At 47.6% G+C, this 18,572-nt stretch overlaps 1 protein-coding gene across 3 annotated transcripts; it reads right to left on the reverse strand.

Annotated features, from left to right (window-relative positions):
• Window positions 1-2,718: 2,718 nt before the first annotated feature.
• Window positions 2,719-18,572, reverse strand: SERPINB8 (serpin family B member 8). 3 transcript variants are annotated; one of them, XM_032310553.1, is made up of 7 exons: window positions 18,477-18,572; window positions 12,468-12,645; window positions 11,285-11,422; window positions 9,292-9,409; window positions 7,426-7,568; window positions 5,962-6,114; window positions 2,719-4,429 (listed from the first exon to the last, which is right to left on the reverse strand). In XM_032310553.1, exons 2-7 carry the CDS (start codon window positions 12,633-12,635, stop codon window positions 4,025-4,027), a joined length of 1,125 nt encoding a protein of 374 aa, XP_032166444.1. In that variant the 5' UTR covers window positions 12,636-12,645; window positions 18,477-18,572; the 3' UTR covers window positions 2,719-4,024. The 3 variants fall into 3 exon arrangements, with proteins under 3 accessions (XP_032166444.1, XP_032166445.1, XP_032166446.1); XM_032310554.1 differs by lacking the exon at window positions 18,477-18,572 and adding an exon at window positions 17,577-17,618; XM_032310555.1 differs by lacking the exons at window positions 11,285-11,422; window positions 12,468-12,645; window positions 18,477-18,572 and adding an exon at window positions 10,003-10,088.

An 18,572-nucleotide genomic window follows, 5' to 3' on the forward strand; every position in this document is an offset into this window, starting at 1 on the left:
ACATGACGCTCTTCTAAGCTTCATATTATCACTTCCTCTGGTTTATCCATAGGGTTTCACAAAGAGCTAGGATGTCAGTCCATCCTAGTTCCTTTGTCCTTGTTGTTCATTCTAGGATAACTAAATGATAAAAGGGTCGATCCAAGACAACAGTTGCTGAGTGGAGGGGTAGAGATCCACCTCAAGTTCTGTGGGAAAAGAGAAGGAAGCTAACACTCAGAGAAATAGCAAAGCCAGAAATGGAGAGTTAGCCTAAAGACACTTGAGTCTACATTCCTAGTTATTCTTCAGGTACTTTTTTAAGCGTGAGATGATAAATTATCTTCATTAGTTCTACAGAAATGTGTTTCTATCATTTGCAAAAGAAAAGCATCATGCCAAATATTAGTTTCTTCGTGATGCTGTGACAAGTTATTGCAAACTGAGAGGTATAAAACATGAATTCATGATGTCAGAGCTCTGCCGGTCAGTCATCACATAGAATCAGGGAGCCTGTGGGGCTACGCTCTTCTCTGGAGGCTCTAGGGCAGAATCCATGTCCCTGCCTTCTTTAGCTTCTCCATCCACATTCCTTGGCTCAGGCCCCTTTCCTCCATCTTCCAAAGACAACGACATTGCTCTGCCCTTCCTCCATGGTCACACCTCGCTCTGATCTCTAATGTCTACCTGAATTTGCTTTCTTTCATTAATGTTATTGAGCATCTTTTCATAGGTTTCTTGCCTTCCTTCATTTTCTTCTTCATGAAGTAGCTCAAGCCTTCACCCTTTTTTCCACTGGCTTACCATTTTCTTACTGAATTTTTTCATGAAAGTATTTTATTTTTTGGATATTTGTCTTTTAATGGCTAAACATGTTAAGCTATCATCTCCTGGGTTGAACCTTTATTTTTATAATTGTTAATGTGTATTTTAAATGTATTTTAGTGTAGTTGATTTTGTCAATTGTTTGCCTTGTTTTGCTTTTTATATATTAAGATATCTTTCCCTTCCCTAAAGTCATAAAATACTCTGCTATATTTTGTTGTAAAACTTAAAAAATTTGGTTTTCATATTTTGGTATGTAACCTCTCATAATTAACTTCGTTTCCTTTTATATAAGTTGTCCCAGCATACTATATGGAGTTGTCATTTCCCTAATGACTCCAAGCCCAATTCTGTCTCATTTCCCATTTTCACATATGAATAAGTATGCCTCTGGGCTCTCTTTAGTACTATTAATCTGCTGGTCTGTCCCTCTGTAAACACCACATTATATTATTAAAACTTAAAAATAAGCTTCCATATCAGGTAGAGCAGAATTCCGCAACTCCCTTCTTTTTCCTTACAAGTATGCTAGGTATTTCTGGCCTTTTGCTTATTCATAAAAACTTTTAAACGAATATAATTGTCAAATCCCAGATAAAACATTACTGGAATTTGGATTAAAATTACATCTCTAGGACAGTTGAGGGAAAACTGATGACTTTTCAACTCAAGGTCTCTCTTCATGTTATGAAATATCTCACTTTCCTTTGGCCATCTTTAATGACTTTCAATAGCATTTCTTAATTTTCAGCACAACAGTCTTGCTCATCTCAAATTATCATACTGAGCACATTATATTTTTTAATGTAAAATTAACTATACTTTCTAACTATTGCTTTTAAATGCAGGAAAATGCAATTGAGTCTTGTCTAATAATTATAGTTACCAATTACATGCTGGGTACTGCTACACTAGGCATTGTTCCAGCCTCTTTATATAACCATTAAGTCCTCTGGACAAGTCTAGGAAATGGGTCCTGTTATCATAATCACTTTTCATATTAGTTCCTTTAGTGTTATGCCTGGAATGCAGAGTCCCTCCTAGGACTTTTACAGTTCTGACCCCCATCTGGGCCAGGTTTCAGCTATACAGAACATTTCTACTTCACTAGAGAACTCCTGCTCTACCACCGGCCCAGAGATTTTGAGACCACTGAACTCTGACCTTGACACAGAGGGATCTCCCCCTAACCCCTAGTCTCCTTTACTTGGAAAGACAAGAGGTCTGAGTAAAGGTTGACAGGTCTTCTTAGCTCATGGTCATTTTTCAGACTTCAGAGGGCTGTCTGCTTCTGATGGGCCTCCCATGGTCTGGTACCTGCCCACTGGTCCCTTGGTTTCATGGGTGTTACATGTGTCAAAATTTATCAAACTGAACATGTTAAGTATTTAGTTTATTCTGTATGAATTATATCTCAACAAAGGTATAAATTTTTTTTTATTTATTTATTTATTTTAGTATGAGGTGGATATGAGATTAAAAGTAAAAGATGCAGACTTTCTAGTCCTGTGGATTCACTTTTGGCCAAGTCTTCTTTGGAAAGTAGGATCCCTGAGATGAATGTGGCCTAACAGAGAACATATTCTAAATTGATGAATTTTAAGTAAAAACTGTAATATAGGGGTACCGGGGTGGCACAGTTGTTAAGCATCTGCCTTCTGGCTCAGGTCATGATCCCAGTCCTGGGACTGAGCCCACATAGGGCTCCCTGCTCAGCAGGAAGCCTGCTTCTCCTTCTCCCACACCCCCCACTTGTGTTCCCTCTCTCGCTGCCTCTAATAAATAAAATCTTTTAAAAAATAGCAAAAAGAACTATAATATGAATAATTCACGTGACTGTGAACTGTGAATCCAAAACAGAGTCAGGATATAACACTCATAAAAAAAAAAAGAATAGCCAGCAGCAGTTAGCAGTAGTGTAAATGGTCATGTTTAGGTGGGGAGGTTGTAAACCAGGACAACTTTCTGGAGACCAATTTGGAAGCAGTCTCAAAATGTCCCCAACTTTTATCTTGACAGTATCATTCAGAATATTTCTTTTAAAATATTAAAAATGCGAGCAAATATTTAATATATTCATAAGAGTATATAATTTTAATTATCTGAATTGTCTAAAAGTAGATCCAATAATAGAAAATATAGAGAGATACAATTTGACATATCAAATTATGACATAGATAATTATCTTGAGGAGAGTTTATGTCAAGTAAGGGTAGAAATAGCTACAGAAGTCTGTAATTAACATGCTAAAATGTTTATAATGTTTGTATTTGCATACACAGAATAGGATTAACTATAATTAGTACTGATTTCACAGTGATAGAATTGTGGGTGACTTCAGTGTTCTCTGGTACTTTTCAATAGTTTCCAAATTGCTACCAAAATACAAATCCTTTTTTAAGCCAAAACAAATACTGTAGGGGAAAAAAAAAACATACTGTAGGGAGGGCCATGCTGGAGCCACACATGACTTGTATGTGGCTTACCTAGAGGGTCAGCTGTCCTGACAGGTGCTTCACATGAAGGTCCTGGGGCAGGGAGGGGGCGGTGCTTCAGACGAGGAGGGCATGGAGGAGACTACAGGGCATGGCTTGTTCAGAGCTCTGCCTCCTAGCGCAGGCCTGAAGGTTTATGGCAAGAAGATCTGAAGGAGTTGTCTCCATGAGGGACTGTGTGAGATTGGGACATGCAGGACAGTCTGTGGGATCTTGACAGGGCAGAGACAGGGTGGCTGCAGGCTTTCCATCAGGGCGTTCACCTCTGGCTGTGTGTGCAGTGGCGCAGGGCTCTGGCATTTCCACGGGAGCCTGGCAGCGGAGGGGGGACAGAGCTCTGAGGTCACTGCAGGATGGGAATGCGTGGAGAGGGTGGGTATGTGGATCCTTGACGTGCTCCTCCAGATGCCCACAAACGACAAGAACAGATTCTGAGAGGAGCAGGCTGTCCTCTCACAGGCAGGTGAGGGCAGAGCCAATGAGAAAGAGGAGCTGCCCAAACCCTCCAGAACACACACAGTCTTCTCCACCCCAAACTGCACACATGTGATGCCTCAGTTTCCTCAGCAGCTGTGGAATCCCCGGTGAGGACATTCACACAGACTTTCCAGATGCACACTCTTCGTTTGGGCATCCAAACCACCACACCAGTTGAGTCCCAGGAATCTGTATTAAGACAAGGTTGGCAGAAGCGAAAGGAGGGTGTTTATAATGACTGCACCTCCCTATGGAGAGCAGAACCTGCCACAGAACAAAATGCTGCTGGTGCTGCGGTGTGTGATGAAGAAAAGGAAAGGGTGGTCTGCACAAAATCTTGGTTCGGGTCTGATGCTCCGAGCGTTCCTGACCACGGCTGTGGCCCCCGCCGCCTCCGTACCTTCCTCGTTCACCTCTACAAAGCACTTGTGTGCCACCTTGGACACGGGCACATTCTTCTTAGCTGACATTCCAGAAAAGTCTGCCTTGGCTTCCTCAAACGCATCAGTCATACCTAAACTTCGAAGAAAAGATTCCAAGTCGTAACTCTCCTCCAGCTTCAATCGGGGAAGGAAAACTTGAACTTTATCCTTAGTCATCTTCTCTGGATTTGTCCAGTCTCTGAACTTCTCATACGTAAGTGCTTTTTCCACCTGAAAAAAATAGTCATTGAATCTTAAAATATAAATGACAAACCTGGTGCCCTTCTCTCCACTCAGCTCCCCACCCGCCCAGGACATACAATGACAGGAGTTCTGGTCCTAGACAATCTACAGATTTTCCCTTTGTATACACACTAAAAATTTTCCCTCAAATTCTCATCTTTTTCGCTGTTTTATGGATATAAAAGGAAAACAGCTTAAAAAAAAAATGCAGAGAGAGAAGAGATTTTTTAATTACCTGTACCAAACTCACTTCAAATGTTTATAGTTTGGAAAGTTCTCATAACCAAGAGATTGTATTCATGTGATGCACATTAGTGTGAATTAGAGATTGTTTGACCAAAAAAAAGACAGAGCACGGCTCAGAACTCTGACAGGCGAGCAGGAAAATCAGGGATTATCCAAACAGGAAGGAGGATGTGGCTTCTGGGGAGAGGAGAGCGGAGATGGAGAATTCAACAACGCTGCAGCTCCCCGCATTCTTGCTCATCTTCTGCCTTCCCTGGCGTTCACTTCAAAACTTCCAAGACCCACCACTCTGTCCGTCCGTACACAGTGAAGAAAGAAAGGAAGAAGGAACCTCCACTGCCTCTCCCTCTTCTCTTCACCACCGGCAGCCCAGGGGAAAGCTCTTCTCCACGGATGGCTATCTGGATATTAGCTCGAATTCCCAGACTCTTCTCATTTTGAGGAGCCATGACAGATCTCACCCTTGACTTATGCCAATAGCTTTCTGATTCCATAGAAAAGCAGGGAAACTGGCCAGGTCCTACCCTTGACATCCTGTGCATCCGTGTGCTGGAGCTGGCTGTACCTCTGGCAAGAGCCACTTATTAAACCCTCAGTCGCCTCACTCAGCCAGATACCACGACGAAGGCCGCTCTCCAGCCCCAGAGAGCCCACCAACAAGCCCGCTACCGGCCCTGACCCCCTTACAAATTGACTTTCTCGCACCCTGAACTTTGTTGTTTTTCTGTCGTGGGAAGAGATCGCTCTCCTCCTGTCTAAGGAATATTCCTCACCTGTGCTTGACACTCTTGCCACCCAAAGTGTGTCCCTGACCAACAGCATCTGTACCACCTGGAACGTGGGCAGAAATGCAAAATGCCAGGCCCTCGAGGCCTGAATCAGAAACTGCCTTTTAACAGGCCACCTGGCGGAGTCCTACACACATTACTGTTTGAGAAGCACCGCCCAGATCCATCCCTCTCCTTGTCTAGCACTTTTGTTCGACCATTATTGGGACTCGACCAGCCCCTCCCGTCAGAATAAGGCACAGTGTTCTTAGAAGTTCGGAAGTCTGTCCTAGCGTCATCAGGACTGGGGCTCACCACCAGTTCCACTCCCGGATGCCCACTCACCGGAAACGCAAACCCATGGTCACCCCAGACATAACATGCTGCTCACCCAGACCTCCTAATAACCCTCAAGGGGACATTCCTCACGTGCTAGCGGACAGACGGACAGGAAAACATGAGCTGAGCCCGTGTCCACGGACTCTCAGACGCCCAGCCAGGGCTTACCACGGCAAGCTCAGTGTCATCATCCGGCAGAAGAACCACCAAGCTGAGCTCCTGCCCCGCGTAGGGCAGCTCCAGTACCTGCATGTGCGCCTCAGCCACGTACCCCGTTTTAAATTTAGCTTGCTTGAACATCATCTGCACCGTCTTTTTCTCCTAATGAAAAATACGGAATTAAAATCAGCTGAGAAATGAGCACGGCTTACAGAAAATGAGCTAAATCTCATTTGCACAAGCCCTCGGTCCATGTGAGAGAACTGTTATTTCCGTGTACTCTGCTGACAGAGGCGAAATGCTCAGTGTGACATATTAGTATGGAATCCCACGTGCTCTTGTCCCAGCAGATCAACCATGACCCGGTGAGCGAGAATAAAACTGACGGACACAGACATAATACCCCACATTATTTTTGGAAGAAGCTGTGGTTTTCTCTTCTGAGGAGATGTAGTTGGGAAGCACTCCCAGGGACCTTATAATTTAAGATTATTTATCCAAGTTAAATGGAGAACTAACTAATAGGTTTGGGGGCTGAAGGATACAGTAAGAAGAGATGGGTAGGCCACAGAGACTTCTATTTTTATTGTGAAAAGTTGCTCAGTTATATAACTGGCTATATGGCTTTGGTTTTCTTGGAGAGAAGACCTTGACAAGATTCATAGTGTCCACTGATCCTAGAGCTTGTGTCAAATGTAGACTTTTAAATCTCTGTGCGACATGCCATCATCAGGTTGATGGAAGTCAAATTTCAAGCTAAGTGCTCTTGATGCCAACCATCATCATACCCTAAAGTGAAGGGACAAAAGCGTTTTTAAAGTTAGGTTCTAAGTTTAGAAATCTAATGATTTCTAAATCAGTCATGATGTCCAGCATGACAACTACAGTTACTAACACTGTAGTGAATATTGGAAATCTGCTAAGAGAGCAGGTTTCAGGTGCTCTCATCACAAAAATAACATGATAACCATGTGAGGAAAATGTGTGCTAACTGGCTGGACCAAAGCTATTATTTCTACGTGAATTATATCAAATCATTATCTCGTGCACATTATATACTATTTTTATTTTTAAAAAAGATCCAAAAATAAAGACAAAGTTTGCCTGAACATCTGTTAACACTTTTTTTCTTGTGTTCAGAACTGTATGGCTATAAGTTAGCAGGCAATATATACACATAGTTGTCACTGACATTGCAAGAAGGTGTCTGTGTAAATAGAGACAGCAACAGTACAACAGTATAATTCCAAGGGTTGGAAGAAATTTTCTTTCAATCCAAATAATATGGCCGAAGATGCAAGGACACAAACACACAACTGTCTTTTCTCTTCCCCTCTCCAATAAAAGATACATAAGGAGCATGAAATTCACTCATAAATATAGTATGAAAACAAATTATTTTTTCCATTCATTCATAATCCTTCCCAGCATATTACTTGAAGTTAGCAGTACTCCTGAACAATATTTCCCTACCTGGTTGACTTTAAAGGGCATTCCCCTTGTGTACTTCCTGTCAAACTGCTCGTTCCACTTTCCTTTGAAATAGATGGCATTCACGAGAACCAGCTTAGTCAGTGGATCCACGGTCCCAGCACCCAGGATCTCTGAAATCTTACCTGCAAAGAACATGAGAGAGGTTTATTGCCACGTGGGGGAGAAGGGAAGGGAACAGATGTTTTTTTCCAACAACTCTCCTGACACCTGAAGCTTGATTTGGTTGCCAGCCAGACTGGAATCCTGTTTTCCCAGAGGCCTGAGGAACAGGGCGTGGGCTGTAATGCTGTGCACGCACGCGGTGTGGATTAGCCCGCTGGTCCCTGAACAGCAGTCCTGAAGCAGGCAGGTCAACTCTCATTTTACCCTCAATTTACAGATGTAGAAATTCAGGTCAGAGCATTTGGCTGACATTTTGCCAATGTCACACAGGGGGCAAGCGGCTGAGCTGAGACAAGGGCCTGCGAGTCTTACTTCTTCTAACTGTAAGCTTCCCAACCTCAGTGCCATAATTTTTCAACCATGTAGCTACTGGCATTTTAAGCCAGATCATCCTTTGTTGTGGGGCATGTCCTGTGCGTTGTAGGATGTCCCACCAGTAGCATTTCCCCAACTGGGACAACCACAGTGTCTTCACCGTTGGCAAATGTCACGTAGGGGCTGATTCTGGTTGAAAAGCATTGCTCCACGCCAACCTTCAAATCTCATTTAGGTGAGGAGAAGCTTCGGAAGGATGAAGGACCACAGACCTGTAAATGGGTGAGGGTAGTCCTCCTGAAGGCAGCGAATGCGGGAAGGAATTCAGGGGTACAACAGAGGGGCCCAAACTGAGTTCTCCAATGAGACCAGGGACAAGGTGACCCCCAATGTCCCTTGTGGCTCTAATATTTTGGGGCAACATGCTGGCAGTCAATCTGATGAAGAGGAAGCGAGTGACGTAGGGAGAAGCTTCGGGCTTCCCTGGGGGCCCCAGCACTGCTGGATCGACTGGAGAGCGAGGGACGACTGCACATACAATGTACGAAAACATGAAAAGCTCTGCCCTTCCGAAGACCATTACTTTACTGGCTTTCAGTATTATCGTGGGCGTTGCTGAGAGGGACACAGGGTGGGTGCACCCTAAAGCCTGAACGGATGTCCTAAAGCGTGCTAGGTGAGCACAGGAAGAAGAAAGAGATTTAACTCTCCCCCCACCCACCAGCACCACAAACACATATTTCTGGAAGTCTCTAGATTGTATTAGGTACTTTGAGTGCTTAAAAGCATGCCCTTCTCAGTACCCCAGTCAAGCACTGGCGGAAATATTCCTGGAGACAGAGTGTGGTCCGGCCCAGGGAGGCTGCAGGCTCCGTTTCCATTCTGGAAATGCAGTTCCAGAATCTGGAGCAAAGGTCACGCTCTGAGGGCACACGCGGCCGCAGCCGGTGACCGAGGGAGGCGAGCCCTGCAGATAAAACCAGCTGCGCTCGTGGCCACTGGGAGCTAACGGGCAAGGCCGGGCCACCTCAACCACAGCCTAAGTTGAAAGGCTGCTCTCAGGGCATGACCAGAGCTCTCATCCCCTCCCCTCAGACAGAAGATTGCCCAGTCCCAAACAGGAAGCCTTTTGGGGGATCTTCTAGCACATTCCAGAGGGAAGGGGGTCTGAAAGCCTCAGAGTCGGTTTACGTAGCTTTTAGAAATCAGCACTCCGTGACCTCACGAACCCGAGCGATAGAAGCGAACGGCCTCGCTGGCCTGGAAATCCGGCCAACACCCACGGGCCGACGCCGCGGAGGTCGCGCCCGCACCGATCCGGGCTGCGCCCCGCAACGCCCCAAGCGCGGCGCAGCGCACGCGCCTCACCTTCCGTCTTCTCGGTCACCCAGTCGTTGATGTGTCTCCTGCTCGCCTCTGTGTCTTCAGCGAACGACAGCTCCTCCAGCTCGGCCTGGTAGAACTCCTGACAGGATTCCCTGAAGGCCTGCGAACACAGGCGGGCCCTCTTCAGCCAAGTTCGCACCGGAGCGAAAACATTTCCTCTCTGAACCCGTGCGGGGTTCAAGTGCGGGGCGGCCTGCACTTGAAGACTCATTCAAGCGAATGACAACAACGCGGCGACCGCAGCCACCGAGCTGGACCCCCGTGTCAGGGCCCGGACACCGGGGGCTGAAGACGCGACGCTGGCCCTCAGGCGGCTCAGGGTCCGCGGAGAGCAACTGCGCAGAACCGCCCCCTCCCTTTCTGCCCAGCACTTCCGCTCCACGCTGACTTCCGGTTTGATTTTCTGCGTCTGCCCCGGACTCTCGCTTTGACCCGTTTTGGTATCGCCAACACCAGCTATGATGTCTGAGCTTTGTGAATGAGTGAGAGGCTCCCTGGGGGAACCAGATCATCCAGAAATCCTATAGGTCCCTCCAGCAGTGGAATGTGATAGGCCTGGATCACATGGGAGGCTGTTGGGGTGTGGGGGGGATGGTTTAGGGAAAACAGTGGCCTGGGGTGAGCCTTGGAATGTCCTTTGGGGTCAAGTCAGTAAGTGCCTGTACCCAGTACATGAAAACCCGGATAACTCACCTCACAAAAACTTGGTGTCAGATATAATGTGCCTGGCAATTGGCTCCCATCCTCCGCCCATCTCCTGTTCTCAAATATTTTAGCTTCTACAGAAGAAAGAAAATGTAGAGAGAAAGAGGAGCCAAGCAACTGAGAAAATGGGAAGGTGGCTCCTTGTGTCCCCAGTACCCCCAATGACAGTCCCCAAAGATCAGGCTGACATTCAAAAATGAACATCAATTAATCAAGATTCCTGAGATCATTAATGCCTGTCCTAGAAGACCCAGAATTATCTCCAATGATATTCAAGTCCAGAGCGAGTGACTTCCATGGGGTCGCACCCAACAGGAGCCAGAACAGGGATGTATCTGAATCTCACAGAAAAATCCTTGGAATTGCCAGCCAGGAAGATAGCTGGGTTTGCCCAGATCTCTTCGTTAATCTGAGGTAGTGACACTCTGCATGGGTGCAACATATTTGTTTGGCCTTCACTCCTTGCATGATAGCAGGCTTTTACTAGACCGGAGAACTTGAGAATTATATGTTTTAGTACTTAGGAAGTGCACAGATTTAAAACGGCCAATTTTAATTTTCAAAAGACTATTCTGTCAGTATTGTGGAAGAACCTGGCTGGACTTGGAGAGATCCATCAGGAATGAATCAAAATAATGATGTAGGAGATCCAGTGAGAGTCTGGACCCAGGCAGTGGTGGTGGTAATTCAGAAGAGGGGACAAATTTAGGAGGCCTTGAGAGACTAGCTCTGCCAGAATCACCCAATAACCAAAGGTGAGCTTGGGGACAGCCAGGTAAACACACAGGACTATGTGGTCACTGAGGCTTAGGGGATCAAGGTGAAGAAGCAGATCTGCGTGCAGGTAGATAGACATACTGAGATTGATATCTGGAAAGGATCTATCAAAAACAACTTTAGGGGTGACTGGGTAGTTCAATCAGTTAAGCGTCTGTCTTGGGCTCAGGTCATGATCTCAGGGTCCCAGAATCAAGCCCTGCTTTGGGCTCCCTGCTCGGCAAGGAGTCTGCTTCTTCCTCTCCCTCTGAACCTCCTCCCTGCTTGTGTGCTATCTCTGTGTCTCAAATAAATAAAAACTTCTTAAAAAAAAACAAACAAAAACTTTAAAAAGGATATACTTCAGAGGCAATCATAAAATTCAAAATTAGAATTATAAAAGTACAACTCAAAGCACATTTTTTAAGCAACAGAATTATACTTTATCTCTGTTCTTCTGCAGTTTCTACCTTATTTGCCATTTTTTTAACATGAGTGCATGAGGACAACTTACAGGAAGGAAGTCACACGTCTTCTCTCCAAAGAGTCTGTTGGCAGTTCTGAGCAAGTACTGAGTGCCAGACTTGTTAACCTCCTTGAGCAGGGACCGGAAACCTTGGTGAATTTCTCCGCCTCTGTTCAAACAAAGCGCCTGGTAACAGACAAGGACACGACTTGTAACTTTGCCATCTTGCTCCCACAAAGAGCTATTTCCAATGAGCCCTGCGCTAAAAATCACAAATGATCCCATCTTGAAAGGCAGTGGCATTGGGTTTAACCATCCTACAGCACCTTTCCACCTGGGCACTGCTGACATTTGGGGCCAGATACTCTGTGGCAGGGCCTAGGCTGTGCCTTAGACATTTTGCAGCATTTCTGGCCTCTGGCCACTAGATGTCAGTAGCACCTCTCAGACAATCAAGCTGCTCAGGACAGTGGCAAATGTCGCTCCGCTGTGTAAACCCACTTAGAAAGGCAGGTGTGAAAACTCAGGAGGAAGACGGAACAGAACAGAACAAAGAGGTGGCTGGAATGAATCCAGCACAACCCGTGGAACACAAGAATAAGCAGAAATCAAGAGCAAATACTGAAGTAATTTCACAGAAGTCCTGTAGACCAGACTGGGACTTATACGTCAAGTTAGAGTGGAAATTAAGGTTGTTCCTCTGTCTTGCAATGGCTACAGTCCAAAGCCTCTCTCTGCCAGAGACCTGGAAGAAACCACTGCCCCCCCCCAAGCTGCCATCCCCAGAGACACTTCCAAAGGACACCCACGCACCCCTGCTATCAATGGAGAAGTCATGTGCATTGGCAATGTTCTGGGACACTCACAAGACCATCAGAGAAACTTAAGATAACAAAGAGGTTAAAGACTACGTCCCTAAGGTACTTGTCACTACTTCCTTTGTAGCTTAAGTCCCACAGAACCCGTTTTAGATCAATCAGATTATACAATTCCTCTCAATAATTCCGGAGATGGAAGTCCACATTTGTGTTGCTTTCTTCTAGTGTATAATCATACACTAGAACCCATTTAACAGCAAGTTCGTTCAAACAGCTACATTTCAATTTGCTATTTAACGTGAGCCAAAATTTAAAATGTAACAAAGGTGAAATTTGGGGACTTTTTTTTTGTGGGGTTTTTTTTGTTTTTTTGTTTTTTTTTTTTTTGTGGGACAGAATGCTAGCATGCCTACCTGGGACATCTGGGCAGCGGTGTTTCCTTTGGCCCCCATGAAGACCATAGCCAGGGCTGAGGAGATGCTCAGAGGGGAGAAGAACACATTTCGGGAGCTGTCCTCTTCACCCAACATTTTCAATAAGTTGATGGCAAAACTGCCATTTGCTTCATAGAGATCGTCCATGAGGGAAGGTCTGTGAGGAAAGCACAACACGGAGGCACATCAGTCATGCCCCCTGTTACGTCACTGGGGCCATTAGCACCCGTCGGTAGACACAGCGTGTGGTCAGAAAAATAACTGCTCCCCCCGCAGACGCCCACGTAGAACCTCCCAAAACTCTGTTATCTTGCTCGGCATGAGGCACCTTGCAGATGTAAGGGACTGCATTAAGGGTCTTGAAATGGGGAGACTGTCTGCAGAACACAGGTGGGCTCAGTGTAATCACTGGGTCCTTAGAAGAAGAAGGCAGGAGGGTCAGAGTCAGAGGAGGAGATGGAACAACAGAAGCAAAGGTCAAAATGGCGCGAGGCCAAGGACCAAGGAATGCAGGCAGCCTCTGGGAGCTGCAAAAGGCAAGAGCCTGAATTCCTCCTCATTCCACAGCCACACTCTTGCTGCAAGTTCTCCCTCAGTTTGGTGTCTCTGGTATAATCCAGAAACAGCGTCCTACTATAAAGAAATCTTCATAAATAAAAACGACATGTCTGTCACCGTGTCATGTGGAATCAACTGGATGGATTTCAACAAATTTTAAGGGCGGGTTTAGGATGATCTGACCTAAAATATGGGCTACTGGGAAAACAGCTCATTTTGAATCAGGAGGACTCTAAAAAGATGCACTGCTTTCCATGGAGTGGCTGAAACAGGGCTGGCGAGCAGGCACGGGAGCCCATAAGCAGGGAAATAAAACATGAGGTTCAAATCTCAAGTCATCGGGTGGGCACTCTGAGTCAGAGGCATCAATTCCAAGATCAGCCTGACCGATCCAGCCTTGACCTTCCCCCAACTTGAAGAGACTTTTTTTTTTTCTAAAGATTTTATTTATTTATTTGACAGAGAGAGATCACAGGTAGGCAGAGAGGCAGGCAGAGAGAGAGGAAGGGAAGCAGGTTCCCCGCTGAGCAGAGAGCCCAATGTGGGACTCGATCCCAGGACCCTGAGATCATGACCTGAGCTGAAGGCAGAGGTTTAACCCACTGAGCCACCCAGGCACCCCTTGAAGAGACTTTAGACACACTCCTTCCTGCCTCTCGATGACCTCCCTTTCCTTAGAGCATTTACTTTAGACAACTTGTCCCTGTAATTGTTTCTCTGCTCTTTTGAGATAGAAATATTTTGAAAGCCTCTCTCCTGTTTTCAACCCTCTCTCCTCAATCACTCGAACCCTTTCCTATAAAAATGGAATTATCAAGGAAGACAGCGCCTTTAACTCCCAGTCTCTATGGGAGGGCATGGGCAGAACTTCAGCGGCCCCCTTGCTCCAAGATGAGAGAAATTATTGCAGCTTCTTAATTATTATAATTTCAGCAAGCTGTTACAAGTCCTGCATTAATTGTTTATTTCTCCTCTGCCTTCTAGAACCCTGGACTACTATTCAGTAAATTCTTAAAGTTCATCAACTCCTCTTGGTTTCCCTGAGTCTCTTTGCCATTCCAGGTGAAAACATTCTAGAAAATAAAATATAAATCGTCACCCATAATCCCATGACTCTGCAAGCTACTTTTTTTCTATGATGTTATCCTTTTCTCCCCTCTATTTGCATATATGTTTTTAACTCTCAAGTTTTAAAGCTACACAAGAAAAACAGATTCCAGTTTGGAAAACCAGCAAATAAGGAATACCAAAAGTACTAGAATCTCTGCCTCCAGTAAGAGTCATCACACATCTGGGCAGTTTTATCAACCAGTGGATGGTCATGTGGTATTTTTTCTTTCAGTTTCACAGAAGATTGGCTGTGCCTCCTAGAGCATTCTTGCGTCTGTATCTCATTAGGCCTTCCTTGGGGGAGGGGGGCGGGGGCACGTGTCCTGGATTTCTCAGGGGCAGGAGAGGAAAGAGGAACTCAGTGGGTGGAAGAGGACAGGGAGACAACTGCTTCAACCAGAGCCTCTCCGATTGCTGACTGGTTCCTTGAAAGCTTCTTCCTAAAATATTTTTTTCAAGAGAAGACATACCATGCCTCTGATTTAGGAAGAAAAAAAAAAAGTGATGTCAAACAAACAAGTATAAAGGCTCTACTCTAAATACAGACTCTACAACAGCTCCAAGCAGGGCAAATTCAGGTTTAAAAGAAATGATTTAAAACATCAACCAAGGGGTGCCTTGGGGGCAGGTGTTACTCAGGAGGTTAAGCAGCGGACTCTTGGTTTCCTTGGTTTCGGCTCAGATCACCACCTCCGGGTCCTGGGATTGAGCCCCACGGGGTCTTATCAGGCTCTGCTCTGGAGTGAGTCTGCTTCTGGATTCTCTCTCCCTCTGCCCCTTCCCCTGCTTGTGCTCTCTCGATCTCAGAAAAACGGGTAAATCTTTAATAAATAAGTAAGTGAGTAATAAAGCATTAACCAAGAGAGGACAGTAGTGACAAAGTTTACCCAGAAGCATGCTATGCTGGGCCGGTGGTTTCGTGCACACGATCCTCACGGCCCTCGCTTCCAGAGCTTTCCGCGGCAGGGCCTGAACCGGCAGGCTGCGGCTGTGCAACAGCCCATGGGTCTGCAGTGGGCAAGTCCCACGAGAGAGCAGCGTGCAGCGTGCAGCCTGCCTGCAGGCCACCTCCGGGCCCCAAGTTTCCCTGCCTTACACTGGAGGACTTTTCAGAAAACAGCGAGGAGCCAGAGGGATGCAAACTGCACGGCATTCGGCCCACCACAAGGTGGCACCAAAGAGACCCAGAGGAGGAGAGAATTGGGTAACAGGAGGTGACAGACACAAACACATCTGGATTTGATCCTACCTGAGCCTAAGGTTAGGCTGCTCAGTGTGAGTGGTGTGTGTGTGTGTGTGTGTGTGTGAGAGAGAGAGAGAGAGAGAGAGAGAGAGAGTGTGTGTGTGTGTGTGTGTGTGTGTTGTCCTGCCTGCACAGGCAAAGGAGGGTACTAGAATATCACATCAATTTCAGCTTAACAGTTTAATGCTCTTAATGTCAAATGCCTACTTCTGGTTTCTTGCACCGTTCTTCTTCCTTCAGTTCATTTCCACAGGGGCAGGTGCTGGCCGTAGCACAGTGATGCCCATCAGCGTCTGCCTCACAGCAAGGACACCCTGGCTCACGCTCACCAGGCGGGCACCTCGGGAGTGTGTCCCAAGTCCCACCCATGAAGAGGCAGGAGCCGAAGCAGGATAACCTATGACTCTCTTTCCCCCAGTCTCATGTGCACATTAAACTTTCAAGGGGGCTGTACCTGAAACAAAGTGGAACTTGCCCAATAAATCTAAAAAGAAATGAATTTCGCGGCGCCTAGATGGCTCAGTTGGTTAAGCATCTGCCTTCAGCTCAGGTCATGATCCCAAGGTCCTGGGATCGAGTCCTGCATTGGGCTCTCTGCTTCCCCCTCTCCCTCTGCCTCTCTCCTGCTCATGTGCTCTCTCACTCACTCAATCTCAAATCAATAAAATCTTTTAAAAAATAAAAAGGACTTTCAATATGATACAAATTTCAATATAATACGAAACCATACCTCTGGATACCAGTACACCATCCCACTGTTTCATAAAAACACAGCAATGTGGAAAGGTTGATTTCCAGCCTATAAAATGAATTGGCCCTAAACTAGTTTTTCTTTTAGTGTGAGTGAAGTCCGGATCATTAAAGACTGTCCCAGGCTCTCACTGTGAGAGCAGAAGAGTCAGCAGCAAACGCAAAGCCTTCTGCTTCCAAGGAAGAGACACTGCTGTCCTCCTGGGGCCCCGACCGCCTGTGGACTCCCTGCTCCACTCCGCCTTCCCACGGACACCTCCAAAAGTGAATCTATACAAAGAACATTTATTGTAGAACTTTGCTTACATGGTTTAGAGAAGAAAATGAACACTAAAGACCATAATTGCTGATGGGGCGCTCCTCCTCCCCACCGGAGACACGCAAACAAACGTAAACGTGTGGTTTCAAGCCAGCCTGCACTCGGTCACCTGGTAAATTTACAAAGTGCTTCGGAAGTCCCCAGAGAAAGAAGCAGAATTAATTCTCCTTAGAAGCTCAGGAGATGGGGCGCCTGGGTGGCTCAGTGGGTTAAGCCGCTGCCTTCGGTTCAGGTCATGATCTCAGGGTCCTGGGATGGAGTCCCGCATCGGGCTCTCTGCTCAGCAGGGAGCCTGCTTCCCTCTCTCTCTCTCTCTCTGCCTGCCTCTCCTTCTACTTGTGATCTCTCTCTGTCAAATAAATAAATAAAATCTTTAAAAAAAAAAAAAAAAAAAAAAAGAAGCTCAGGAGATGAGGGGTGGCTGGCTTTCACACATTGGACCAGGAATGCCTGTGCGGTGGTGAAAGGGGAGGTGAGTGCTGCGGGTGCAGGGGTGGGATTGGCAGCAGAGAGAGGGTGGTGATGGTGCAGGTCTGTGTGTGGCAGAGGGACCAGAGGGACTGGGTCACTGCCCCAGTGAGGTCACCCGCCTGCCAGACCCCTGCCATCCGCTAAAGGAAAATAACTTGGCAATACCCAGCCCTCTGTTTTGCTATAACTTCCTTGTCCCCACTCCCTTCTGCTTCTAAGTCTTGGATTTTTGAAGAGCTCCTCAGAGCTCCTTTCTACCTGCTAGACTGGGTGCCGCCCCACTCCAATTCCCCTGTGCTCCGATGAACTGAATTTTTAAACATGCCTCCGTTTATCTTCTAACAAACTCCTAGGTCATGGATGCTTGGGGCGGCCGTGACCCACTGGAAATTTATATGAGGAGCCAGATGGAAGGAGGAAGGTGATACATTCTATTTGAGACGTGCAGACTAGGTACAGGGCTTGGATCCGTGCAACAAAGAGAGCCGAGGGATGTTTGTAAATCCAGACAGGTTACTGAGTCGGGCACAAGTCCCGGAGCAAGAGACTGGGGGCCGTGAGCACCCAGGTTGCGGGAGATCCTAGGCAAATGGGATGAAATTACAACGTACAGAGAGGCATAAGAGGAGAAACTCACCTAGTTTTTAAGAATGTCTGGTATTTGCAGGTAGGGAAGAGGAAGAGACAAGGGCGGAAGCCCAGGGCAGCCCCAGGGCTGGAGGACAGACAGGCGGCAGGGCCCGAAAGAGGCTCGCCAAGCCGCGGGAGCAGGAGCTGGGGAGAACCCGGAAAGGGGGAGTCCACTCAGTTACCTGCTGTGGCTGCGGGCCAGGTGGAAACAGCAAGGGAGCATATTCGCAAACTGGGGAAAAGCAGCCAATAAAGAGCAGGTGAAAGAAAGAAAAAGAGAAAAAAGAATATGGAAGAAAAACAGGATAAAGGAAGGAAGGGGAAGCCTGGAGAGAGGGAGGAGGCAGAGGGAGGGGCCTGCCCTCGCGGGAGGTGGCGCGGGAGGTGGCGCTGACCCAGCACCTCCCCGGAACTTGCCCAAGGCGCCCTGGAAATTCCAGGCGAGGCGGCCCGCGGCGCCCCGGTCTCCCTGCTGCGCCGTGCGGCTGCTCCCACGCACCCTCCCCACAGCTCCCGCCCAGCCGTCTCCGCACCAGCACCCCGGGCTCGGGCGACCCGCCTCTCCCTCCTGCCGGCAGATCGCAGCGCGGTGGCGTCAGCCGGCCGCGGTGTCACTCCCCCTCGGGGGACACCCCCCCCCCAAGGCGTGTCTGCGCTCCGGCGCTCGCCGCCGCGGCCGGCCGCGCCCTCAGTCACCTTAGAGCCGCGCGCACAGCTGCCCCGGCGCGGTCGGGTCCGATCACCCCCCACCAGCACCCTGCCCACAGCGCCGCGTCCTCTCCTCCTGCTCCGCGCTCCGCATCCGCCCCCGGGCCGCCTCCCTCCCGCCCCGCGTCCTGCCGCGCTCCCGGCGGGGGAGCCTCCGCCCGGGGAACCTGGGGACCCGCGCGCTGCCCGGCCCGGGTACCTGGGAGATTCCGGCTCCGGCGGCGGCGGCTGCGGCTCCAGCTTGCTGCGAGCTTCCCGGCGGCTTTGATGCTGGGCGAGGCTTCCGGCGGGTGAC

The sequence above is a fragment of the Mustela erminea genome, chromosome 13 (genome assembly GCF_009829155.1).
Source record: "Mustela erminea isolate mMusErm1 chromosome 13, mMusErm1.Pri, whole genome shotgun sequence".
Taxonomy (NCBI): domain Eukaryota; kingdom Metazoa; phylum Chordata; class Mammalia; order Carnivora; family Mustelidae; genus Mustela; species Mustela erminea.